At 33.9% G+C, this 27,389-nt stretch overlaps 2 protein-coding genes across 5 annotated transcripts; one reads left to right on the top strand and one right to left on the bottom strand.

Moving 5' to 3' along the window:
• The first annotated feature begins 1,832 nt into the window (after positions 1-1,832).
• Positions 1,833-4,249, top strand: LOC140794863 (transcription factor bHLH153-like). The gene is made up of 6 exons (XM_073147127.1): positions 1,833-2,038; positions 3,127-3,276; positions 3,368-3,433; positions 3,523-3,588; positions 3,667-3,714; positions 3,875-4,249. The coding sequence occupies exons 2-6, from the start codon at positions 3,142-3,144 to the stop codon at positions 4,004-4,006; spliced, it is 447 nt and encodes a 148-aa protein (XP_073003228.1). The 5' UTR covers positions 1,833-2,038; positions 3,127-3,141; the 3' UTR covers positions 4,007-4,249.
• A 385-nt stretch (positions 4,250-4,634) lies between these two features.
• LOC140794861 (tRNA (guanine(37)-N(1))-methyltransferase) lies at positions 4,635-27,031 on the bottom strand. 4 transcript variants are annotated; one of them, XM_073147123.1, is made up of 12 exons: positions 26,807-27,030; positions 21,727-21,824; positions 20,974-21,078; positions 19,850-19,910; positions 19,608-19,683; positions 16,971-17,496; positions 16,784-16,867; positions 16,010-16,183; positions 10,342-10,448; positions 9,531-9,605; positions 7,608-7,795; positions 4,635-5,016 (listed from the first exon to the last, which is right to left on the bottom strand). In XM_073147123.1, the coding sequence occupies exons 1-11, from the start codon at positions 26,917-26,919 to the stop codon at positions 7,706-7,708; spliced, it is 1,509 nt and encodes a 502-aa protein (XP_073003224.1). In that variant the 5' UTR covers positions 26,920-27,030; the 3' UTR covers positions 4,635-5,016; positions 7,608-7,705. The 4 variants fall into 4 exon arrangements, with proteins under 4 accessions (XP_073003224.1, XP_073003225.1, XP_073003223.1 ...); XM_073147124.1 differs by having other exon boundaries at positions 4,635-4,990; XM_073147122.1 differs by having other exon boundaries at positions 4,635-4,987; positions 26,807-27,029.
• Positions 27,032-27,389: the final 358 nt, after the last annotated feature.

Raw genomic sequence — 27,389 nt, 5'->3', positions numbered from 1 at the left:
TCGAGCTAAACCACGGCCGAGTATCCTATAAATTATTTTATTTTATATTAGAAGGAGGACTTATCAATCACCAAGAAATGAGTAAGATTAATAGAAGAATCAATCTCTATGATGATGCTTTGGATCCCTACTTGGATTCCAAAGCTTCCCCAAATAAGGTCATTTGCATGTAAAACTTAGATGGCAAAACTGATCAAATCAAGCTATAAATTATGGGATTACAATTGTTAGAAATCCCTTAATTACTATCTGTAGATTCTCTAAGTAAAAAAAAAATAGTTTGGGTATTTATGAAATAATAAATAGGTAATGGTATAAAACAAAAAAATTAGCCTATTATTTACATACAAATAATTTAATATCATAATTGTTGTTGCATTCTCTAAAATATTATAGTGTTATTGAAATCATTGAACTCTTTTACCATCATGGCTAATTTTACAACAAATATTCATCAAATATTCCTAATATACTGTGGATCTTAATTGGACAACCCTTTTTGTAATAAAATTTAGAATGATAAATATGTGTCACTGATTTGATAAAGAATATTAGGATTCCTAGATCCTAATGTAGATCCTTTTGTACTATGATATAGGATATTTCAGTGTTTGCTTTTATGTGATTTTATTATAGAAATAGTTATTTTATTTATAATCTAGAATATTAGTGTAATAATTAACTTTGAAGTGATACAAGGTACAAATTAACTAAAATATTTCTTTTGATATATAGATTTAAATTTAAATATTCTTATTTAATGTATGTATAAAATGCATGGGTGGTAGGAGAGAGAGAAATATTTGAAAAAATTGAGCAGAAAAATTTAAAGTAAATTTTTGGTTTGTTAAGAGACAAATAAGAAGTATGAGAGGAAAATTTTAAAATTGAATCAAATTAAGGATAAAATTATAATTAGGCTTTTGCGTCGAATAATTTAAATAGTATTTCTAATTTGGAATAGAGATAATTTGATATTTAATTTCTGTTCTAAACTAAGGAAAATGGTAATCTCTTAGCAGTACTCAAAATTGTGATTAAACTTATATTTAACTTTTGATCAATTAATTATGCATAACCAATATATGTCTCAACATCAAAGGAAGTCACTCACTAAAAAAAGTGTAAGTAGATATTGTTCATCTACAGTTCTCTATACTACTACTTGGGAAAAAGAAAGCTATTAAACTTTGGTTATGCATAATTAATTGGCCTAAACCATCCACAATTGATATGTATAAAAGACTTAATTTGTTCTATTACTATAAGAACAGCTAGAAAATAACATTTTGTTAGAGAATTTAAGTATATAATCCTTTAATCTTCTTCTCCAGTGATCTTTATAGCAACTTCTCAAAATAATAAACTCTAGACTAATCTTCTCTAATTATTTTAAAATCTACTTATAATAAGAGAGGAAAAAAGAAAGTAAGGGTAGTTTTGCCTATTTAATTAGTTAGCTATTTTTTTTATTAATTAGATAATTTAAGGAGTGTATGTGACTATTTATTTATTTATTTATTGAGGGAATGATATTCTATATCACTTTCCCTAACTATTAATACATGTGATTTAATAATTTAATAGAAAAAGAAACTACCAGGACTGTACATATGTGAAGCTATTCCCCAAAACCGGGATATCCCGAATTTTACAGCAGGAAGCTTCCCAACTATTCGAGAATAAAAATTCCGGGAGAATAAAAATTCCGGGCGAATAAAGCCAGGAAACAAAACACTGTGAATAAGTAACCGTGGCGTCACCACTGTCTGTGGGCCCCTTTTTCTCATGGGTTGGATATTAGCTGTCATATATTTTTTTATCCTCTATTTATCCTTCTATAAATCCTTTCCCACTCTCTCTCCTCCCATCCTTAAACCCTTCTCTCTCTCTCTCTCTCTCTGGATAACTCGCTCTATATTCCGGGTGGATAGCGGATTCTGGAGATATATGTACGGATCGGACATGTTATCCGAGTGGGATATCCAGTCGAGATAAGTTCCAGTGCTGATTGTTTGCTTGATCCCAGCTTATTCGGGTAAGTTATCCATCCATCTCCTTCCCTTTTCTCTTGAGGTAGGTCGGAAAAGCCGAATAGGTGAGAGAGACTAAGACTAAGAGGAGGCTTATCCGTGGCTTGGATAAGCATAAGGTGGTTGATGGGTTACGTACCAAAGTAGAATACTATGTAAATAGGATTAACAAATGGAGTAGAATTAGAATCACTTTTTTTTTATTCTTTTCTTTTCTTTTTTATAATCCTAGTGATCGCTAACTTATATATATATATATATATATTTCTGGCTTCAAATTTAAGCTTATAAAAGTTTGAATTTTTTTTGAAAAAAACTAATGAAATTATACTCAGATAGTTAAAAGTTCTCATGTTTGAATGCACCATTTAGTTTCCATTTCTCTTTATAAAAAACAATTAATTTCTTCAGAAGATTAAGCAGATATAGATTTGAACTAAATTAGTGGAGATTCTTATATTCCTCTAATGGACAGATAGGCTTAATTTAAACTCATGCTATATTATAATAGTGGAGGAGGATAAATTAGTGAAGCAATGGTGGATTAATTAACTTTTGTATAGGTGGACATATTCTGCTAAACAAAGAGATATTAATTATATGCAAGTCCATATTTATTTTAATTTTCAATAGTAGGTGGAGGATAAAGTAGTGAAGAATGTAGTAGAAGAGTGAGATGGATGCAGATGTTACTAAAGAGAACAGACACAGACAAACTGCACAATAAAGTAGACTTCCAACAGACTAAAGCAGTGAACTGAAGATGTTTAAAGACAAGAGAAATTTTAGGGTGTTTGGTGAGGAAACAACATGCAAGGTGACCTCATGCCTTACCTCAAGATCATTGATGCCACTCGCTGACCAATTCAAACTAGTAATCCAATACTGTTAGTTGTGATCTGCAACTTACAGCTATAAGATATTAAGATCCTCGTAAAGTTTACGATCTTCGGTCTGGATTAGGGTTCGATAATTATCTTGTTGGTTTGTCTATTGGTCTAATGAGGGAGATAAGGTTTGATTAATTATGCATATGACCCAAATAAACTATCTCATCTTAGATAACAAATGTTTCTTTGTTTGTTTTCCCCAGTAAGGAAGAAAGAAGATGATGATGACGACGGAGATCATCGATCAGAAGCGAAGAAATTACGATAGCTATTTCCATAGCAGCACATCCAATTATGGTTGTGAGACAACCAAGAGGCTAAAGACTAGTGCAGGAGGCACTACTTCTCCTAAGGTTTGCTTCCTCTCTATCTTTCAATGAATAAGTCTAAGAATTCAGCATAGAACACCCATAAGATCTGATGAGCATTGGAATTAACAAGCAGGAGAAGAAGGACAAGATTGGAGAGAGAGTTGCAGCACTGCAGCAATTGGTGTCTCCTTTTGGAAAAGTAAATGCACTCTCACAAGTAGCAACACTCGTCTCCTTTCTTGTTACATTTCTTTCGATTGTTAACACCTTCTTTTACCATTATTGCAGTCAGATACTGCTTCAGTTCTTCAGGAAGCGTCTGGGTACATTAAATTCCTCCATGATCAACTCCAGGTTCTTGTAACTCTTGTCTAAAATTCTTCTCTTTGCATCTCTCTTTGATCTCTCACTGTGCAACTATTGTGATTTCAGGTTCTCAGTGCTCCGTATCTCCGGGCCACAATGACTGGAAAGGTTGAGGTGAGATCCTTCTCATTCAACTACAATCTCAAGCAGAAAAGATCTTTTCTTCTTCTTTTTTTAATACATTTCTCATTGCAACATAATTTCCAAATCAAATGAACACCACCAAGTTCTACCTGAGTGTCTTTACTTACTTAAAATCTCTTATGCAAATCAGGAGAGTGAGCATTACAGCCTCCGAAGCCGCGGCCTCTGCCTCGTGCCGGTAGCCTCAACAATCAACATAGCTCGAAGCAACGGCGCCGATCTATGGGCGCCGGTCAATTCTAAGAAGCAAGTGCAACGTTGACTTACTAAATGCAAAACAGGGATCAAATGGATTAAATCTTTTGCTAGAGTATCAAATCTATCTGATATATGAGGGGAGAAGAGCAATACTATAGAAGAAGCTACAACAAGCACTAGGAAGTAGGAAGAGAGTTCTTTGATAAGATCCTAACCCAATTCATCTTCTATCCTAACATGAAATTTGTTGACTTTGGGCTGGCTCATGTCTCTTTATGCAAAATCTACATATATATTAGTGACCTAATTGGCATATATATATATATATATATATATTAGTGTCCCTACTGTAAACCTCTGGAATGGAGCAAGTCTAATGATATCCTGGTTACTATTTATAACCTGCCTCAATAGGGCTTCAAAACTAAAGTGAGCCCAGCCTCTAATGGTATCCTGATTGAGTTACTCATCTTCTTTCTTTCAGCTCAACTTAAAAATAAGCTCAAAATTAAGCCCAATTGATTTTAAGCAAACCAAACTTGACCGTCAAACCTAGGATTTTGCTCATCATACTTGTGGTTTACAACCCCTGCAATACTTTTCAATATAAAACCACATCACAAGAATCCTGTGGGTGCAACAGCATGTGTTTATGGGTGTGTGCCTGTTAAAGTCTAATACACTTAAGAACATTTTGCTAGAAAATAAAATATTAGAATATATCAGTGTATAATGTGACAACTCAAGTTATCATACATTCTCAGAAATGTTGCAAGTTATCGCACATTGTTGATGTTAACAATCAGTCCTTCCTATAAAAAAAAAATTTCTCTACCCAAAAAGATCTTAGTGTCCTAACGCGTAATTTAGGAGAATACAGTGCATTTACTGGAAACTGGCTTTACTGCAAATGATAGCTGTAACAGAATTTTAACATGCCAACTGAATTATATGTAAATATGCTGGTGGATATTTCTGAAGTCCTCTAACCCACAGTTGCTGTATTTTAAATCATCTTCAACACCACCATCCTGAATATTTGCGCCTGCTAAGATAAATATATCAACTCCCTGACTGAAAATTAGAACATGTATAAGAAAATCAAAATACATTACAGAAGATTGATTTCTTTTAATTATCTTATTTGAATGGATGTCAATGAAATAAGTACCCCCTCTTGTTCTGGTTTCTTGTCATCTACCAGAAAAAACTACTCAGGCATAAATGTAAATACCGTTAAGCAATAATTAGATAAATATGTTGAATAACTAGCCTCACAGATTGACTGATAAATTTTCTGTTGCATGAATTTGGTTTGAGCAGGTCAATGCTGCAAGGATAATTGATCCACCCATAGTTTATAATTTGATCCAGAAAATATCGTTGATAAAAGAAGTTGATGATTCACAAAATCAGAGAATTAAAATAACTACATTCATAAGAGAAAAAGAAACGTGGAGGTAAAAAGATAACCAAAGGAAAAATGAACAGCACATCTTACTCCTTCAGTATAACATTCTGAGGGATCTTCTAAGAAGCAAAGAAATGGTTGATGTGGGCCTGCTGACCATCCTTGTATTCAGATAATATACAAATTCGTTTCATTTCTGCACATAATGATTATGTATACTCTTATGGGGAAACCACTAACCAGCCCTAAAAAACACATTTCTAAATATGGCAGGACTTGTCATATCATTTTTGGTAACCTCAACTAATTTCCAGATTTTCCTGCTATTTTTATGTATTAATTTATTTTCTTAATTGACAATATAAAAAGTTTCGGCCAATTCTAATCTGTATAAGCCAAAACGGACTGCCGATCTCTGATTCGAATCGTCTGAAATGGACGACCGATATTGCCGTATCGTTTTTTTTTTTCAAACGGTTGAATCCTATCCCGAAAGTGATACTTAGAACCTTGATAAGCAAGCTCAAAATTTCCCTAAACTTTTGGATATAGAATCATGTATTCCTCTTTTACTATTGAAGCAATCATGCAAAGAATAGCCTGACACTAATTTGATTGTGGAATAAAACCAGGAGGCTCATTCTGATACATCCATCTTGTTCCAAGAATACCGAAAAGAATCTATTTTCTTGGTTCAATGGTTATGGATTGTAGCAATTTCAGTAGGAGTGAAGGATCAGATATGCATCCATATTGATATTTGTGCACTGGATATGGATATGGATATGGATATGGATGTTGGATGATACTTAAACTTAAAAACTTATTGTTCAAAATGGATACTGCTATAAATCAGATATATACCAGATCTTGAACGGATCTGAATATAAATCAATCACAAACAGATTTTGGATATTTAGTGCGCAGTGGCAGATCCACATTCTCCTGCAGCAATTCGGACATTGACAACTAGATCGTTGACAATGCAAAAAGTCTCTTCCATCTGCCCTCACTCTGGTCTTGGGACTAATATACGACACAAACATATGAAGCAATACTTACACAAAGATTATTACGGCTGGAGGATGAGAAGGTCTATGTTTGAATGGGTTGGACTTGAGAATCTTTTATAGTAGATTATTTGGTACATATGCTTAACCATAGATCCAAAATCGACCGATCCCGATCTGGACCCGAAACCAGTCTGGTGACCAGTTTCAGTCTGGGATCGGCTAGTTTCGACCATATCGACCAAAACTCAATAGTATAAAACTCGGTTGTATCGGCGAAAGCTCGACAGTATCAGCTGAAACTAAATTTTTTTAACATTCAGATCGAATCTAAAATGTATCTAACTTAGGAGACATTAATAATTGATATCTTTAACTACTTTTTTTCGAATTTTTAGTTTTAACCCTCTTTTTGTTACACCCTCCTTGCACTCTCACACTTCACTAAATTCATTCAACGGCCAATTCGGTAAGCCTCTCCAGTTACTCTACACTTTGGTGAACTCGGGTGGATATTTTTTTCTCTCTCATTATTCATTTTTATTTTTCTCGCCCACTTTTTAACTCTTCTTTTTTTACAGTCACTATTGACTTGAGTAGTAATTTACGAGTATAAAAATTTCTTAAATTTAACAAAATATAATATATTTTTGAGTGAGCTTTTCCTTTAGTTTTTAGGTTTTATATATGACTAATTTTTATTTTCTTAATTTATTATTATTTTTTATAAATATTTAGAAATTTTTCTGTATTTTAAATAAAATTTAGAATTTTATGTAATTAAAAATAGGCTGATCCAATACGAACAGCCGATACGATCGATACAACCAATATAGCCGATAAGTATCATTTTTTCTAACGACCGATCCCAATACCGAGCTTCAAAATCTTGCTTATAATTGGACATCCATATCAAAATCACTATCATGATACGTTCTACATTATCCAAATCTAAAAGAATTTTCGATTTTGTAACCATATCTGAGTCTCTGAATATAGATCAGATAAGAACTCTAATATGTAATGCCACATCATTCAAATATGAACCAAGATGGATCAGATAATATTCGACCCATTTCACCCCAAATTATGTGAAGTAGGGTTAATTTTGTTTTAAAAACTAAAATTTTCAGAGATACTTACCAAAGTATTAGGTAATTGTCCATCAAATATTCAGAAATATTACAGAAGCAAAAGACAAGTGCAAGGCCATGAAAATTTGGGTAAGAAGTGCTTGTAACTACCTGGATACAGCATTTCTTCCCAAGTCATTTGAAATACGTAGTCCTGACTCCTGAGCACAACAATTAGAAGTGCTTTCAACTTTTCACCTTGTCAGATGCTATAACATGGTATCAACAGATCCCAGGAGACCTTGAGCTTCCTCCTTAAAGCATTCGGCAGGCAACTTGAAGCTCAAACAAAACATAGCCTGCAAGTAATAACACAAATTGTAGAGCTGGTAAAGCAGATTAATAAAACAAGTAATAATATTGTACTTCAATAATGTATAAAGGCAGATTGCACAAACATTCCTATCAAAGTTAATAGCAGTTCTGCTGATAAAATTACTCAGTGACTATGGTAGCAGAACTAAAAAGCAATAATAAAACAACCACAGACAAAATTCATGAAAATAATAATTCCTCCAAGTTAAATGAATTTAGTAGTATACAGATATACATCAACAGAAGCAATAGATTCCAGCATCAGTCAGAAATCAAATAGGAAAAGTCTTATGTCTAAAAGTCAACCGTCAGTGGTTCAATATCTGCTTCCATCATCTAGCAGATCTAGCAAATATTAATAGCAGTGTATGTAGCAAATCTGCAATCTAGTCTGTTGAAGTCATAGTTGCATAACTGGCATGTTTGGATCATACAATTCTTTTTAAATTTCTCACAAACAGCTGGTCAGCACAGAAAAGCAAACCACAGAACTAGATTCAATATCTGCATCCCCCAGAGTTCGAGTAAGCGTCGAGCACAAGAACACCAATCCCAGTTTTATGATGTTTAAATAATTATTTATGTCAACAACAGAACTATTCAGGTCACATAGCCTCTGTAACATCCTATTCAGTAGTTAAGTAATATGCCCCAAAAGAGCCTAATACAAGTCATAATAAACATTACTCAGTTTTATGATACCACACTATATTTCTATGCATCTTAGACTGCTATTTAGGTCACTGTTTATCAGCATGGCATAATGTTTACAGAATATTTTGTTCCAGATCTAGGTTATAGCACAAAATTCAGAAGGCAACAAAATAGTCAACCATTAAAAGCAAATTGCATGGTGACCTGTGGGTGTAACTCAGCAGTCAACTGGGACAGTTTCTGCCAGCCGTATACAGCTCAGGAAAATGAGATAAATGCAATTTGATGAAAGATAGTTTGATCCAAACTGACCCAACCCTAGTTGACTGTCTATCAAGATAATGGAAAGAAACTTTGCAAATGTCTAAACAATTGTTGTAAGCAATAGGAACTGCAATTTGCTCAAATTACTTCCGTAGAAGCTAGAACAGAACACCAAAAACAATGCTTCAGCCCACCAAATCTAATTTGATCAGCTCCTGGAAGCAAAACATGTCATAAAGTTATGTAAAATTTACACAGTCTAGTTTAAATGAAGCAGAAGTTATGTGCAAGTATCCTATTTACACTTCTGAATCATGAGACGAGCACCTAGCTTGGAGACCTTGATAAGGCTCACCTACCTCTATTTAAGCATAAAAATTGACCAAGAACTGGGCAAGCTCATCAAGCTGGAAGTCACCTAATTTTGGGAACAGCTGGGCTGGAACTTACATAGTTATTAAATGACTACCAAGAATTATGGCATATGGGAAGCAATATATATATGTGTGTGTGTGTGTGTGTGTGTGGTAGAATTTTCCTAGAATTGACTTATGCATATTAAGTTGGAAGGTGATAAGCCATTAAAATTCCTAATGCTGAGAGTAGATAACAAAGCTTATACGAGAATTTGGCTTAGAGACATGATGCAGAGAACTATTTAACTTGAAAGTTTAAACAAGCTCCATGCCTAGGTTACTAAGATCATATGTGGGCTGACTAGAAATGTAACTTCCACCATGGTGATTGGCTATTGGTAGCTAAATATATGCAAAAGCTTGGAATAAAGAAAGACAATCATACCTTGTTAGGTGCAACATCTCGAACACGATGGAAAATTGGATCTAGTATCCTAGCATTTAAAGCCAACTCTGCCTCCTACAGAAAAAGTGGAGTCCTTCAGCAATCCCATGGTGAGATGGTAATACAACATAGATGCACAAAAGAGGAACCACAGAAATAAACATATAATAAAGACTTCATTCAAATACAATATACAATTGAAAAGCCATTAAGGCACGTTTGGAACCCATTCCAGTAGGAATTCAATTGATTTCGTTTGGAATTGCATTCCAATGTTTGGAAATAATGAAACTGCGAAATCCATCTAATGTTGTTTGCAATGAGGTAGTGATTCATTTTATTATGTTCATTCTTCCTATTTTACCCATGGGCTTCAATAAGAATGTAATCAAATAATGGTTGGTTTTCATATTTGGAAAAGTTTAAGTGCCAAATAAATTCCATTGAGATCCAACCTCAAATCATAATCATCGAATTTCATTATATATACTGAAATCAATGGAACTATCATCACTTAGTGATTCCAAACAACAGATTTAGTGAAACTAGAATTCCAAATCAATTGATTTCTACTGATTTAGTGATTCCAAACAGGGTGCAAATGTTGAACTTTGTCAGCCATTCAACTGTATATATACTAAATCAATAGCCTTGTCAAGTGTGGAAATGACATGCAATGACTCCTATTTACACAGAAAGACAATAAAAGGTTTAAGATTGGCAAATGCATTGAAATTATTGTTGTGCAATTTAACAAAATTGATCACCACACAGCAGATATAACATAATGTATGTAGAGAAATGGACTCACAGTCAATATTGATTCCTCCGTTTCATTTGAACGCATGAAACAGTAACAGTGAATCCAAGGTAAAACCCCCTTCCAGTATTTCTTCTGGATAAGACCGCTGAAAACATCTGCAAGTTATGCATGTGGTGATTTAGCAATATATAATAACCCAAATGTGAAAACTTTAGGATAAGAGAGAATTGTAGATGATAAATGTAATATAGAGAACTAATTACACATAGGAAGGTCTCTTGAGAGGAATTAATTTCTGGAGGTGCCAAATATCTTGCCCTTTCATGTAGCAGATGCAAATGCCTTGGTCATGCTTGTGTTTAGAAACTATGTGCAAAGTTCTCAGGTAGACCAGCATGAGGGATATTTGGGTTTGCAAGTCCGACCCGTTTCAATTTTCCCGTGATAGAGATTTTTTATCATATAAAAAGAAGAGAGAATTGTACAAGTTATTTACTACCTGCATTAAATACATCTTACACTCGATTAGACATGGCATTCTATAATAATATAAGATTCTCTTCTTCTCATTCGTCCAGCTAAAAAGAACAACTGATTGAATATGGAAATACTCTATATTAATTAAAAATTATCTTTCTTCCTCTAGCCAATTACTAGTTTGCGATTATTGAACATAATTCTTATGTTACTAGTTAAAGTTTTTTACTTCCACACTTTTTTTTTTGAGTTTCACACTTTCAGTACGCATTTGCAGTTATTAAACATTTGTATTTTTGTGAGTTTCATAGTTTTATTACGTAATTCATAGTTATTGAACACTTATATTTTCTGTTTCGTAGTTTTATTACGTAATTCACAGTTATTGAACACTTTTATTTTAGAGAGTTTCGCAGTTATTGAACACTTACATTTTCTATTTCACGATTTTCTTATGTAATTTGTAGATATTATACACTTGTACTTTTACGAGTTTCACAATTTTATTCCATAATTTACAGTTACTCAACTTGCATGAGCACGATGTCGTTGATCACAATGTGGTCGGCTTTGTGCGCATGGAACCTTGGCGGGCCGTGGGGGCACCACCTACCCCTAGCTGCCGGCCTGGCCAACCGGCCAAAGCCAGCTAGCCGTAATGGGCCCCGATGCCCTCGCAGCTTCTCTCTCTCAGTTTCCCTCTCTTTCGGTCTCTCTCTCTCTTTTTCTCTCCCCCTCTTGCCCACACCAACCTACCACCACCGCCGCCAGCCTACCACTGCCTAGGCTCATTTATTTATTTTATATAATTAAGTCAAGACTAAATATACACTTATATTTAGTCAAGCAAGAGGTAAGAACCACAAAATTAAATATACACTTATATTTTTATTTATAATCATATATATTTAGCCTTTTATCTTTTCATATAAAAAGAGAACAACTATTTTTATCTTTATTTCTTAACTAGTACTTTATAATAATAATGTATTCATAGTATCAAAATTTTATCTATAATGTAAATTTAGTTACTTAATAAAAGTAAAAGAAGTAATTTTAAACCTAATAAACCATCATATTTTACACGTATTCAAATTGGATAAACGGCTAACTTTATACTACTTAAATATTTTTAAATTCCGAACCCCTTATTTAAGATCCCGTGAATCCTACTAGCAATGAATTGACCACTTGATTGATAGACGTGAGGGATACATGTGTTGTGCTTTCTGATCAAACAGTGAGTAGTCTTATACTCTAGATAACTCTCCTATATTAAGATATATTATATATTTATATATATGCATTTCTGTTTTGGCTTCCAGCATGATTATATGATCATATACATAGAGATGGTTCTAATGAGCATATTTTTATTATTATTTATTAGGTTGATCTCAAGCATGAGTTTGTAGATGATTTGTAACATGAGCAAGCATGTGATGAATATATGATTGGAGATTATATTGCATCATATTTCCTTTGGCTTTTTTACCACCTTAATTCCTGATATGCATAATTTATTACAGTACTGGATAAATACATATGATCTATCATTTAGAAAAGAATCATAAAATTATATGTGCGTATATATATATATATATCTATATGATGTGATTGTTGGAACGATATCTAGTCTGGACTGATATTGGACATATTTTTAACATATGATAGGGTACAACTATCATTAATAAATCCTTAGTGTAGTGTATGACAAGGTATGATTATTTATTGAGATACCTTTAGCGTATGACAGGATATAATTATCTTTAAAGATACTCTTAATGTATGGCAGGATATGCGTTGAAATTGTCGCATAATAGCAGGACAAGTATCGATTTTGGGGTCGGATACCATAGTTCAGCTTGGTGGATGATAATCAAAATTGCAACTAATAATTGTGATAGTCAGAGATAAGTAGATTATATCTCATTCTAACACACATGATTATTGAGTGGTTGACATGCTTCATTATTAATGAGTTATTATCACTTGATCATGATTGCTATGCATCATATGTTGTAATATTTGGTGATGTTATATTATGATTTCATCAAAAGAAATATTTGGTTAAGGATATAATACACCCATTAATGGAATAATATTGATTATATTTATATATATTAGTGAGGATATATATACATGCTCATACATTATATTATATTCTTTTTTGATTCATATTATTCAATACATAATTTACTCTCTATTTCACATTATTGATTCAGATAAGATCTATTCACTAAGCATTTAATTTATGATTCTATTTTTTTTTCTGACCCCCTAGATATATTAATGTGGGCATCATCTTCAATTTGACCAAAATAAAGTTGCTTGAGTCTAATTTTGGTCTAATTGATCTAATTAGGCTCAACTTATTTTCACATTTAATTTGTTGAATTGATTTTTAATTTAAATAATCAATTGAATTAGTCAATTGATAGATATGATAAGCCTATATACGGGGGATGTCCGCATTGAGTTATTACCTAAATTGGGTTAGTCAATTTAGGTAAGACTTAATCAATTAAGATCCTATTAGAAAATAAATTCCTATTAGAATCTCAATTGATAGTTATGGTAAGCTTATATGTGGGGATGTCCACATTAATTTATTACCTAAATTAGATTAGTCAATTTAGGTAAGATAATCAATTAGAATCCTATTAGGAAATAAGTTCCTTTTAGAATCAGCTAGAATCAAGGTTGTTAACCTATTTAATGATTATTGCATGAGAAACAAGGAACGATTTGGAACAAGATTTATTTGAAATCTCTTATTTTCTCTCTTGCGGTCTTCTTCTTCTTCTTCTTCTTCTTCTTCTCTCTCTCTCTTTCTTTCTCTCTCTTTCTCCTACTTTGTCTTAAGATTCTTCTCTAATCTCTTCTACTTCCTCTCTAAACCTCTCTTCTTCTTCAATCTCTATTTTTTCGTTGGTTACTACTGTTGTCCAAAAGATTCCAGTAGTGAAAGAGAATTTTTGAATGCCCGGACGTGAAAAGAAGAACTTGGTTTCAAAGTAAAAGCACTACTATTCCATTTATTAGTAAACATAAACTCTAAAGTCTTTCCTTACACCATATTTTAGGCCTTTCTACTATTAATGTACCTATTTGAGACTTGAGGAAGCTACTGCCTTATTTGAGTGGTTTTCTCTCCTTCCATCTAGTAGTGATCATTTTAATCAATTAACTTCTTATCAATTATTGCTTACTATATTTTACTTTAGTTACTTGTTTGGGTCATTTTTTCTCCAAAACATTGCATTCATCCTAGATTTGCATCATATATGGTACCTAATAGCAACTTAATATATCTTGAAGAGACATTGTAGGTCGAAAATGAGGTGAGTTAGACATGAGATGATATAAAAGATAGTTTATATAGAAGTTGAGTTGTCCATTATTTGGATATATTTGTACTCCATTATATTAGATGATGATTGTATAATACAGGTTAAATTATATTTTACTCGTGTATTAGTTATTTTAGTTATATTTTGATGGTTTGCCCTAGTCTGTATGAGCCTTGCAAGATAAGTAGTTTAGTGTATATTATTGTGGACTTGGATATTCATATCTTAATATGTTTATTTGGTTGATAGTATGATTTATTTTAGTTATATTTTGATGGTTTGCCCTAGTCTGTATGAGCCTTGCAAGATGAGTAGTTTAGTGTATATTATTGTGGACTTGAATATTCATATTTTAATATGTTTATTTGGTTGATAGTATGATTTATTTTAGTTATATTTTGATGGTTTGCCCTAGTCTGTATGAGCCTTGCAAGATGAGTAGTTTAGTGTATATTATTGTGGGCTTGGATATTCATATATTAATATATTTATTTGGTTGATAGTATGATTTATCTTAGAGATGAATTATATGAGTACAGACGTATCTTTGTGTGATAGTCATGTCCGTCCTATCACGTGCACTGCACATGTTGTGTGAGCACATGGGTATATAAGTGCCCGTCGGGCAGAAACATTACAAAAACCATTAGATATTATCAAAGACACAAATAGATAAGGCAATTATGGTGCCATTAAAAGCCAAGGAGATAGAATTGAAAGACTCCATGTAGTAATGGTGGAAAAAAGTGCCATTTTTCATGTTGCTTTAACTAAGTAATATGGTTTAGAGGTTAGGCGTAAAAAGTGACAGTTTATTTTCAATATTGAAGCAGTTTATATTCAATACAAAAAAATGTAGCAAACCACTAGGTGGAATTGATGAGACATCCATAGATTTCATGAGTCATCATACAGCAATGAACATTGGGAATACATTGGCATACAGTCATTTACGAGAACCTAACAAGATAGGTTAAATATACAAATACAGAGATAAACAGAAGCCATAACAACTAACACTTAAAGTCTTTCACTCTTTTGTTCCAAAAGAAATCTATATGTAACCACAAAAAGCAGGACGAAATGAGATCTCAAAAGCCATTTCTGAAATGTATAGCCACTATGTTTTAGCAGAAATCTAGCACATTCCAGTTTAGAAACTTATAAGAGTTGCTTTGAAATTATAAATTCTTTTCAGAAGAATGAATTAACAATTCATTTGTATGTCTCTCAATAAAAAGTAATAATGTTCACACAAAATTCACAGAGAGGTCATAAGGCATATAGCAGCATTTCAATTATTAAATTCTTCACTACCACATACTTATTCCATGCCGTCATTTAAATTGATAAAAGTAGCCAGGACAAGTGCAGTACTAGGATCTTCCTATACATCATATTTACATAAATTAGCATTCTGAAAGATGATTATAATGTGAAAGATGCCCCCAAAAGACATTTAAGAAAATTTAATCTTTGCAAAGGTAAGTTGAAAGTACATGTATCAACTTTTACTGCAAGATAGCTGCAACATCTATGGATTTACAGAATTTGCAGGTCAGATTGTCCCTTGATTTAGAACTAACTCACTAAATAATGCTAGGTACTTTATGTTATCTATCAAAGCTGGCCTGACCTACAATGAGAAGAATATAGTTTACTGTGAAATCATATAAGTAAATTAATTGCCTTCTGCTAATGTCACTAATTTGATTTCAAGATGCAGACAAGTGATGCAGTCTGATAAAATTAGCTACAAATTTAAAGTTATAGGACTGAAAGAATTAGTAGATTCATAGCTGTGAAAACGATAAACCCAATTCAGATATGGATGTGACTAAAATCTTAGTTAAGTAGAGGATATGAATTGAGGAACAAGAACTTACCAAGAAACTGCAAAGCAGAAGCAGGGAGGTTCATTATTACATGATCGATTCGCTCCCAGGCCTTCCTTTCGGATGGTCTACAGACTTTAACTCTCTTGTTGGTGTTTCTGTTTCTCTTGTTTGATGCATTATTATCACCATCTTTGGTGCTACCATTTGTCACAGAAGGCAACACTGTAAACTTTAAAGAGAACATAATCAAAATGAAGTTTTGAAAAAGGACAATAAACACCATATATAATTGCCAGACACATCCAATAACTGCTCCTAATATAAGTCAGTTTGATGACAGGTTGCTTTGACTTGCATAATTCTCAGATTAAGGAGGGAGGGAGCAAGCAGCAATCTGCTTTCAAATATACATGAAATACCTTGCTTACTGCAAGCATAAATAATTAAAATTCAACACAAAGAGACTCCTTACATAGGTGCCAGAAGGCTCTGTTCACTAGAGCTTTTATTGAGAAATTGTGTGCCATTTTGATAACGGTTCTCTCCAAAATCAGCCAAATTAGGTTTCCTAACATTCTCATCTCTCGAGCATGCCCCTAAATCCATTTCAGAACAAGCTTGATTGGGCATCACCGACTAACTAATGTGATGGACGACATCTCAATTTCACCAATCTTTATGACCGCTGCCTCCAAAAGTATCGCCTTTACTCATGCTTACAACATTTTCAACTAGTTATACAACTTATACTGTGGAGAACTTATACAAAACTTATAGGACTGCAGTAATGAACTGTTAGACATGCATGCTCATTAGAATTACCTTCTTCAAAGAACTCTGCTTGTCTTTTAACAGCAACATTTGCTACTGAATCATTTGAACAGTTTTTATTGTCTTCCCCAGTATCTAGCAAATGTTAGTATATTGACTATCAATATAAGATTAATGCTGGAGTATGCTAAAGTAGAAAAAATTGATGCACCAATTGCAGATCTAGGCAACATAATACCATTGAGACATCCATTTTCTGATTCTGATTCTTCATGAGCTCGCAGCATGTTTTCTTCAAACATGTTGGTATCAGCAAGCTGAGTTGATGACTTAATCTCTAAATCAGACACTGACATCAGATGATACATGAATGCTCTAGCATCCATGTTATATGCATAAACAAGGTCCTCTACATTGTTGATCTTCGTGTTAGTCTTCAAGTATTGAACACTATCAGGATTCAAGTCATTTGCATACACAATGCACCCTCTCTGTGCTGCTGGAATTGAAAAGGGACCAATACCAGCAAACATGTCAGAAATAACTTCTCCTTTCTGAAACAGAGAAATCAGTCGTATGTGTTCATGTTCGAGTCTTGAATTCCAATAGACCAAACTATAATCGAGTCTAAATTTTGCCCCATATTGCTTAACTTCAGTCACCATATTATCTTCTCCAGCCAAAATCTCAAACTTTGGTACTCGGAATTCATTTGTTATGGTACCAACTTTATTCACCACGGTTTTGATTCTTGGCTGATTTTTCTGCACAAAGAAGCGAGAAAAGATAAAATAATTGAATCATTTTGAAACTCTCAGATATGTTAAACGATGATAGAGAAGATCATCTTGAGATGTAAAAGTAAAGGCTCCTAGATGTTGTACTGATAGTGGTGAAAACAGGTCGCTTTAAGTCCGACCCGACCTGTTACCCGATCAAGATCAGATCGGATATGGATGAAAAGATCCTATCCAATCCCGATCTGGATACGGATACGACTAGGATTTTAGTTAAATATCTAGATCCGGATCTGGATACGGATCGTCTTTTTAGATAAAGTCAGATCCGGATACAACTACGGGTGTAATTGATGTATTCGGATTCAGATAACAAATATCCAATTAACCGCTAATATAAATACCCCTACCTATTCAATAACCTAAGTTACCAAACCATCAGCTCACCGATTCTAACCTAACTCTCTCCATCTCTTTCCCAAACCGACAGCCACCTCCACCGAAATCTCTCATCGCCATCACTCGATCGACCGATCACCATCTTTAACTCTCACCATCTTCAACTCCTCCTCCGTCACCATCACCATCGATTTGGGTGTTATAATTAATGTACTGAACCTATGTTTAATCACCTTATTTTGTACCTAAGAGTTAAGTTTTGCTTTGATGCAAGTATTATTGTTAAGCACAACTTCCATTTAAAATGGTTTGGTTGACTCAAAGTGGAAGTCCAAAATTAGTTGTGGATAATTTGATCTTTGCACTACACAAGGGTGTGATGTATTTTTTTAATAATAGTAGGGGAGAGTTTCTAGATATGCTAACAATTAGATTGCAAAATTAGTCTTTCAATTTGATAATCGATAGCAAAAATGAGCCATGAAAAAAATGCAAGTATTAGGAGCAAAGAGAATTGAAAATTGGAAAGTCATAATCCGTTTAAGATCCGATCCATATTCGAAAATTATCTGTATCTATTTTCTTAGGATATGGTTTTAATTTTTGTTATCCGTCAAATATCCGTATTCGAATCCGTATTCGGACAAAAGATATGGATCCAGATGTGAGTTGAGCATTATCTGATCCATATCTGATCTGTTTTCACCCCTATGTACTGATCATGACCAAAAAATTTAGAACCTTACAGAAAATAAATGAATTCACAATGCAATAAGCATTACTTCCATGCATATCAATCATCTGAACATTGAAAGAGAAGTATCTCATAGAAGAAGAGAAGAAAAAAGAGAGAATATAAGAACATTTAACAAGGATCTGAAGACCAACAAAAGAAGTTGATAATTGATATGCTTTTCCAGAAAAACAATCAATAAGTAAACTCAAAAATATCATATTAGCATGCATCATGAAAAGTGTTAGCATCATACATTATCAAACTCTAACATCCTATTGAGTCAACTTGAGCTGTTCAAGCTGGCACGGCACGGCATATGCCGCGGCACTTGCTAGCTATGCCACAAAAAAGGGAGAGAAAAAGATAAGGGTAAAAGGAGACTACTCACATTCACCCTTCACCGCTTACCATTGACCTTGCCATCAAATTCATTGGATTCACAACTTAAATTTTTATTCAACTGACCACCTCGCCATTTCTTCCTCCTCGGGCTAGGGCACCCAACGTGGGTGCGAGCGGCAACTAGTGGTGATGGCAAGCTCCATGACGAGCTTGATGGCGAGTAGCGAAGCTACTAGGAGGGGTGTCGTGCGGCACCCCTCGTGCAACATGCCAGTATGCCGCTGGCACGGTAAGTGCCGACTGGCATGCGCTGTGCTAGTCGACACGACCATCGTTGGTTCAGATTTCAAAATCGAGATTGTCAACATATTAATCATACAAGACTAGTCATACATGTGATTTTTAACCAAATTTAATGTGCTTCCAATGGCAGTCCCCTTCTCTCAACTCTTCACTGTTTAATCATATATATCATTCTCTGAAAAGATATATAGGTGCCAGATAAAATTTATTGTATGATTATGTGCAATTGTCATTGTATGTTTGCGCATCTGTATTTGCTCACATATGTCATCTATGGATGAACAATTGAACATCCAAGCAAGAGGGTAGAGGGGAGAGGGTGGGACCAAGAAAGAGAAATAGTCAGAAGCAGACTTACATCATAGATAACCTTTGCTATGACATCTTTGTATGGAAGCAAGTCATCAGCTATGTTTAGATGAGCAATATGGCCTGCAGATCAACAGCCCATAATCGTCAGTAAATTTGGAATTTGCATCTAGATGTCGAGTAGTAATACATAAACTTTTCAGGGAAAGCATTTCATCTTCTGTTGCTAGACTAAAATGGAAATAACAGAAGTATGGAGCAGTATGAAACAAAGAATACAAATACTTAACTACTGTTTCAAAAGAAGAAGGTACCTCCAACCCAGCAGGCAGAATTTGCTTCAAAATATGATCTATAAGAAAGAAAGTTATGGGTGAACCACATCAGATGATACATATGCCATTTGAAACATATATATTAAAACTAGTAATTTTTAAGATTGATAGACCATGATACTAAGGATGATGAAAAGGTCCTGCTTTTGCTAATAAAGCTAAAATTTTGGATTAATAATTTTGTATAGACAACAAAAGAAGAACTATTATACTGGACCTGAATAAATTGGCAAACAGCCAGCCCCAGTTCAGCATGCATTCTATTATCAAGGGATGCACATAATTTGCATATAATTTATCACAAACAAGAATGGCAGCACTGCAGAAGTTTTATCCTTTTCCAGACATAAAGTAGATTTTTGACTCTTTCCACATGGATAACCTACAACTAACAGTTCTGTTTTTTAAAAGAAATTAAAACTGCTCATCTTGAAGGCAGTGGTGGCAAGTGGCAAGAAATATTCCTCAATGTGTCCTAAAGATTGAGGTCTCACTGAGCAGAATTCATGACAAATAGTAAGATAATTGGATATCTTGCATCTACAAAAACTCCACATATTTTTTGGGAAACATGCAACTAATAATCAACATATGCACCTAATAACAGAACTTAGTAAGATACAATAAAAAATCATCAAGAATGTAACCAGGTTAGCATACAGTAGAAGGTTTTCCAGTGTGGAATTGCATGAAATTGCCCAACAAGCCTTGAGGTAACCATTTATATGTAAGCAAATAGGATGACTGAAACTCAGTAACTATAGGAAGTGTGAGTCACTAGCATGCAGCTAAGCCTTAAATGGTAACCAGGTGAAACACCAAGGTCAATTTAACTAAGATGAAAGTGCAGAAACTGAGTTATGGTCATTGTCATTACACTAAATTACAGTTAACTATGTCATAATACTGTAAGGCTAATTCAACAAGGATGAAGGTCTGGGAATCAATCTCCTGTTATTCTAATATGTTTCTTGTTATATAACAAAGCATTTAAGGAAGGACTTAAAACTAAACACATAAGGGTACAAAAATCAATCAACATCTGAAAAGCTGTTGAGGAGAAAGAAGAGCAAAACTAACCTGCACCCCAGTATGAGTACCCCAGGGTCAATAAATAGGGCAGAACTTCAATGTTGCACAACCTCTTCAGTGAATGAACAGCTTGATCTGGGATCTCAGACAAGTCTGTTTCATTTGTATAAACTAACAACAAATAAGTACAGGATAAAAAGAAGTGTACAAACTTCATACATAGTTTAGAATCAAGAGGCTAATGAATTCATACTATATCAAATTTCCATTCCTTTCAGCTTTTTCTTCTCTTTTTTATTATTATTATTTTGAGTGTATGTTAATTAGAAAGAGCAAAGAACAAAAAAAAAGAAATAACATAACTGAAGAAAGACAAAAAAGGAAGAGGCAAAGGGGAACACCTATTACTTCAATCAATTCTCATGAGATAGCAAGAAAACAAGTATGCTCTTAACTGTCAAAGGAGATATAGGCACAAACAGCAAGCATTATTCAGTATCTTCTTCTGGTAAATTGGGTGTTTGTTTGCTTGTCATATCATCATCCAGAATATTTTTGGGAACAGAGCAGAGCGAACAATCATCATACAGAATTTTATTTCCTTTTTCTTTTTGGAAGAGTGTGATAGGCTTTTAGCTTCTCAGCAGAGGGGAAAGTATGGAACAATTAAAAGTGCAGGTGATGGATCAAAAATCATTTTCGCTGAATATCAAGTACATAGGATACTTGATAGGATCTACTGAAGCTCAAGAGAAACTTCCACCTTACGAAAATCTTTTCAGCCATATATGACACACATACCAGGGCTTTGAATCCTCTCTGATAATAGAACAAGTCGATTTTTTGGGTGCTCTGGATCTTCTGTTATTGGTTTGATGTGAGGCTTGTCCAGCAAGCAGCTGGAGATACAAAAACAAGTTTAGGAATATACACAAACCAAGTACTAGTAAAACATAAATAAAGAAACTAAAGTTTTAAATATAAGAAGCACATTTTGATGGGCTCTTCTAGAGTTCTAATATGTGCCATGCACAAGAATAATCAGTAGCAAAAATGAGAATGTTGTCCGTGTTCATATTCAGGATGAAGGCAACAAAATGTTGGAAAACAAATCTCATATATATTTCAACTTTTAAGTTTCACCTATGTAGACTTTGATAATCATGATTTTGAAGACCTTTCTGAGTTTCTGCTTTATCTCTTAAACTTATTATTTCATCAAGCTACTATGTAGGACCTGATCTTTAGTCTTTATAAACATATACCGGTCATTACCTTAAATGACTGTACTTTAAATGGTATGCATCTCTCATGTTTTCTCTCCATTTTTACCTGCTTAACCATCCCCAATTTATCAAACCTCCTAATTAACTATATCTACCTCCAAAATCCAGCAGACCAATCCTATTCCTCCCCAACTATCTTGGTTGATCTTGTACATTACACATAATTCGAAGTATCAGCCGATATGGATACATAGTCCGGCAAATACATATCAATATCGACACTTACCCAATTCAAAACTGGGCCGAAACTAGTTTTCCTTAGTTTCAACCCACTATCCGTCATATTGGTGGTAAACACAAAATTTTGATTTTTTTTGTTCTTTTATGCGGACTATATATGAAACGCATCATAATTTGTATCTAACCAAAATACAACTAGAGATAACAATTATTGATCTCCTGATGTCTCGAGCACCATTATTTATGATTTTTTTATATTTTCACCTCTTTTCCTTTTTGTTGCTATTTATTTTCTTCTTACACTCCACCATTTTTATTTGTTTTCTTTTTGACATACCTACACTCACCTCTGTTGTTAAAAATGGTTGTCAATCTCATCTACAGGAGGCTTTCTACCATCTCTATTGCAGAGGTGATGATGGTGATGAACACATTAATTTACTGAATGCATCCATAATTTAATATTGTTATTATTGTTATTAGTATTTTCATTCTTTATATCATGTTGTTACCAATAATGGCCGTGCCACTATCAGCACAGCGCGTTGCAGTCAGCACGAGGCGTGCCGCTCTCGTGCCGAGTGGCATGCCCTACGTGCCACCGGCACGCATTTGTAATATTTTTAATAAACTTTTTAGAATATTTAAAGATATTTTTGGGTCTTCAATATGTCAATCTTTAGTTTTTGGTTTAAATATAAGTATTAAAAGTTCAAAACCTACATTATAATGCTTTATCTTTAGATTATTTTTGTAGATGACCTATTTTAAAAAAAAAACGGAGGTTATTTGTATTCCTCGGAAACCCCCGCCCACGTCATTGTTCAATATTTTTTGATCTACTATTGGCTAAACTATCTGAGCACTACGTCCAATGTGAGTAGATCAAAGATAGATCTTTGTCTGCTATGCAAAAGGATAGCAAGTTACAAATTCTATCTCGGTAGGACATGTATTTCTATTACAATGAAATGAATAAATAAATTAATAAATAAAAATAAACTTGTTAATGGTAGGGTTACCATTCTCCTTAAAGATAAAGCAACAGTTAAATATAAATATTATTCAACACATACTATGATTGAAGACATTCATTAAAACTAATATTAATAATTGAACACTTTATAATATAACTGAATACATAATATTAATAATTAAAATTATAATAGTTTAATAATTAAAATTAATATCTAGTTGAACATAAAATAATGAGGAGGATCAAAGACTTTATTTACCGACAAAAAAGTAACACAAGAATGTTGCATTAAATACTATCGATATTCTTCAAACTCATTCACTAATAATATTGCTCATTGTAATGTCTCACATAGTTTTTATACAAATAGAAATTTTGTAATTCTCATATGATATAATATGGAGATTGAACATACACGGGAATGAACGGGCACCAGATAAGCACAAACACACCATAAACATATGTAGATTGTGGATGTAGAGTATAATAAGAGTATTCTAACCATAGTGGGTGTGATTGATATGATGGTAATTATAATGAACTCATATCATTCTATGGGTGCACCTCTCCTTATATTCTGCTATCTACAGACTCAAGTTCTTTATAAAATTAATACCTCTCTGAAAAAGTTGTATAATAGAAACGTATGTCTCATCTCCATCATCACTATCTAATCGTTATGATCACCATCACCATCTCTAATTTTATTATCATCAATTTTATCTAAGCCTTCTAAATGATCAACTGATCAGTTGATTTAATAATAATCAATAAAAATAAGAAAACTTTTTAAAAAAAGACTTCACATGGCACAATGACCGGCATATGACTGTGCCGGACAACACATAGCCGTGCTGGACCGGCACGGCTCAGCACGCGTGCCGGTAGGCACAGAGGTGTGCCACTAGCACACCCTGTGCCAAGTGTCGTTCCATTATTGGCACGACAAATGCGGACCAGCACGGCCATCTATGGTTGTTACTACTATATCTGACTAATCTAAATTTTCTTATCTTTATATTCTTCAACTTCTAAGATATTTCTATGTTTTATATCATTTAAACAATTAAAAAAAATTATCCAAAATCAAAATGGTCGATGAAACATATATTTCCTCTAACGATCGATATTGACACCGATACTTAGAATCTTGCCATTACATCTTATAACCAAGGTTCCCAGTTTCGGCGATCCCGATCCCAACCCGAAACCAGTCAGTTTCGGCCGTTTCGGCCGAAACCCGATCCGTTTCGGTCGGGATCGGCCGTTTCGGCCGATCCCGACCGAAACGAGTGGGAACGGGTCGGATCCGACCCGGATCCGACCCGGGGGACATCAATAATTGATGTCCCCACCCCCCCACCTGCCTCTCTCCCTTTTCTCTCTCTCTTTCTCTCTTTTCCTCTCTTTCCTCTCTTTCTCTCTTTTCTTTCTTTCTCTCTTTTCTTTCTTTCTCTCTTTCTCACGGATCTCTTACTCTCTTTCTCACCGGTGACTGAATAGTGAGTAGATCTCCATCTCTCCGGTGATCTCGACCTCCGGCGACGTTATCCGACGACCTCGATCTCCGGCGACCTTCGGTAAGTTTTTTTCAGTTTTTTTTTTTTCCATTGTGAGTAATTATTATTTCTTATTTTTTTATAATTTTTTCTAAATTTTTAGAAATTTCTCTAATATTTTTAATAATATTTAGAATTTTATTTAATTAAAATAGTCCGATCCGATACAGGCGGCCGATACGGCCGATACGGCCGATACAGCCGATACGTATCGTTTTTTCGGACGGCCGATCCCGATCCCGATACCGATTTTTGGAACCTTGCTTATAACTACCAACTTCTCTCTTGTCTCATCCATGAAAACATGGTGCGAACTTGATAATTTTAACAAATAGAGTTATGTTTAATTCAGAAAAAATCAAGATACATAATTTACACTACCGCAGTCCAAGTAGGATACATTTATAAGAATACAACCATTGTTGCATTAAGAGAACAATAGAAACAGAATATTAAATAGAAATTAGTAAAAATTGTTTGTACTATAGGCATAATCCTTTTTAACTAATACATATGACCATGGCTATTTGACATCATGTAACTTTCATTGCCTCCATTTGTCCCTAGTAGCAACTTCAACTTCTCTTATCTAGAGTTCGGACAGTATGATTGAGTTTCTTTTCTCTTTTTATTTTTTTCTTTTTTTTTGTGATTAAAAAGGAGCTAGGAGGTCAGCTATTTAGTTACATTTACGAGGTTTATGAGGTAATATAGCCCCTAATGTGTCAAAACAAAGAAACCTATTGAGGTCAATAGGAACAGTATATTCCCATCCCCACATAAAAAAAATGGCAATTGTCATTCCTTCCTGCCTTAGCTGCCCAATCAGCAGCTAGATTATCCAAACAACAAAGTCAAGAAAGGAACAAAGATTTTTACAATCCAAGAGGGCCCTAATGGCCCAAGGAGGTTCATCCTGATGAGGCTTTGAGTTTGATCACAAATGTCTAGAGCATCTGATTTTTACATCTTACTCTCAAATATAGGATTACCCTCTACTTGGCATTAGCAAATTATTATGTCATGACAAATCAATTTGACCATCCTCCCACAGCTACATCATGTTACCCTTGTTGGATTCCCAACTTCGAGGCAAATTGCTAGTCCATGATCTCAAATTACCTCAAACGAACTCACATTATGTCGTTATCCATAGAAGTTAAATTCTATGCAAAATATCATCATTAATCTTGCCTTATTGTTGAATAACTAATCCAAGCTAAGTGAACAGATTGTTTTCCACTCAAAACTAACTACCAACTTCAACTTATCTTCAATTTTAAAATTAGATACACTAGAGTTGCACTTCACATGCTACTCCAAGTCCTTACTTTAAAACCTCTAGATTGTTGGTGGAGATTGTTTTTCAGTCAAAACTAACTACCAACTTCAACTTATCTTAAATTCTGAAATTAATTTCACTAGAGTTGCACTTCACATGCTACTCCAAGACCTTACTTTAAAACCTCTCGATTGTAAGGTTCCTCTCCATAATACTAACTAGCTCTTGTTCTTTTAATACTTCATGAAGGTGATAACTTGATATCTACCAGGTGATAACATTTCTGGATATATTCCTTTAATTACTATATATCCGTTTAAGATATGTTTCATTTTTCTAAATACATCACGGGATATAAGGTTCAGCGTAATCCTCATCATTGTACTGTTAAACAAATTAAAAAATCATAAACAAGCCATTATGGTAAGTGCAGCTTCCCAATTAAAATTGGACATCATTTGTAAAATCCACATTCTCTTTAAATTCCCCTATCTACATTGTAGCAAACAAATAGCTTCTCGTATCAATCTATCCAAGTTCCATTCAAATCTACGAACTATAATCATCTACAAGATTGGTGAGTACTAAAACGGGTTACCCGTGGAGGAGGCGAGTGACGGCGCTCGAGTGCTCTCGGGGGATCCGAATGGACAAAAGCGGCAGCTTTTGCTCGAATTTGCTCTCGTCCAATACCACCCCGCCTTTTTCCATTGCGATCTTGCCCTCTTCTTGGGAATTCGGGAGTAAAGATTAGGGAAGAGAAGCAAGGGGGTTAGGGTTTTTCTCCCACGCGAGGGCCGAAGTGGAGTATAACAAACCTGCTGAATTTTGCTTCTTTTTTTTAATAAAAATTAGATTAAATTAAATCCACGTAAGCAGAGAGCACCGCATCAAGACGGCTGCAAGAGCTCGGAAAAAAGAGTTTGTAGAACAAATTTTCCAAAGTAGAATACTGAATAAAACTATTCCCTAAATTAGTATAATATTAAAATCACTATCTCAAACAATAATTCTTAGTAAATTAATTAATTTTTAATAAAGTAAAATATAAAGAAAAAATTTAGATTATCGTAACTTTGCGTTGGATTATCTATTTTAGACATAAAATATATCGTTGTGAAGATATAGAAAATATTTATAAGATGAAATACATAGTGATATCGCTTAACCAATTGCACTTA

This window comes from Typha latifolia, chromosome 9, assembly GCF_019914945.1.
Source record: "Typha latifolia isolate L0001 chromosome 9, TyphaL0001v2, whole genome shotgun sequence".
Classification (NCBI taxonomy): domain Eukaryota; kingdom Viridiplantae; phylum Streptophyta; class Magnoliopsida; order Poales; family Typhaceae; genus Typha; species Typha latifolia.
The sequence above is the reverse complement of the archived record's forward strand: the minus strand, read 5'-3'. Positions and strand labels throughout refer to the sequence as shown.

Coding starts and splice junctions, on each gene's coding strand:
- LOC140794863 (XM_073147127.1), top strand. CDS start 3,142: ATGATGATGACGACGGAGATCATCGATCAGAAGCGAAGAAATTACGAT. Junction 3,277..3,367: donor GAGGCACTACTTCTCCTAAG/GTTTGCTTCCTC, acceptor ATTAACAAGCAG/GAGAAGAAGGACAAGATTGG. Junction 3,589..3,666: donor TCCTCCATGATCAACTCCAG/GTTCTTGTAACT, acceptor TTGTGATTTCAG/GTTCTCAGTGCTCCGTATCT.
- LOC140794861 (XM_073147123.1), bottom strand. CDS start 26,919: ATGGAAAAAGGCGGGGTGGTATTGGACGAGAGCAAATTCGAGCAAAAG. Junction 21,825..26,806: donor GTCACTCGCCTCCTCCACGG/GTAACCCGTTTT, acceptor TTGTATCTCCAG/CTGCTTGCTGGACAAGCCTC. Junction 17,497..19,607: donor TAGCAAAGGTTATCTATGAT/GTAAGTCTGCTT, acceptor TTCTTTGTGCAG/AAAAATCAGCCAAGAATCAA.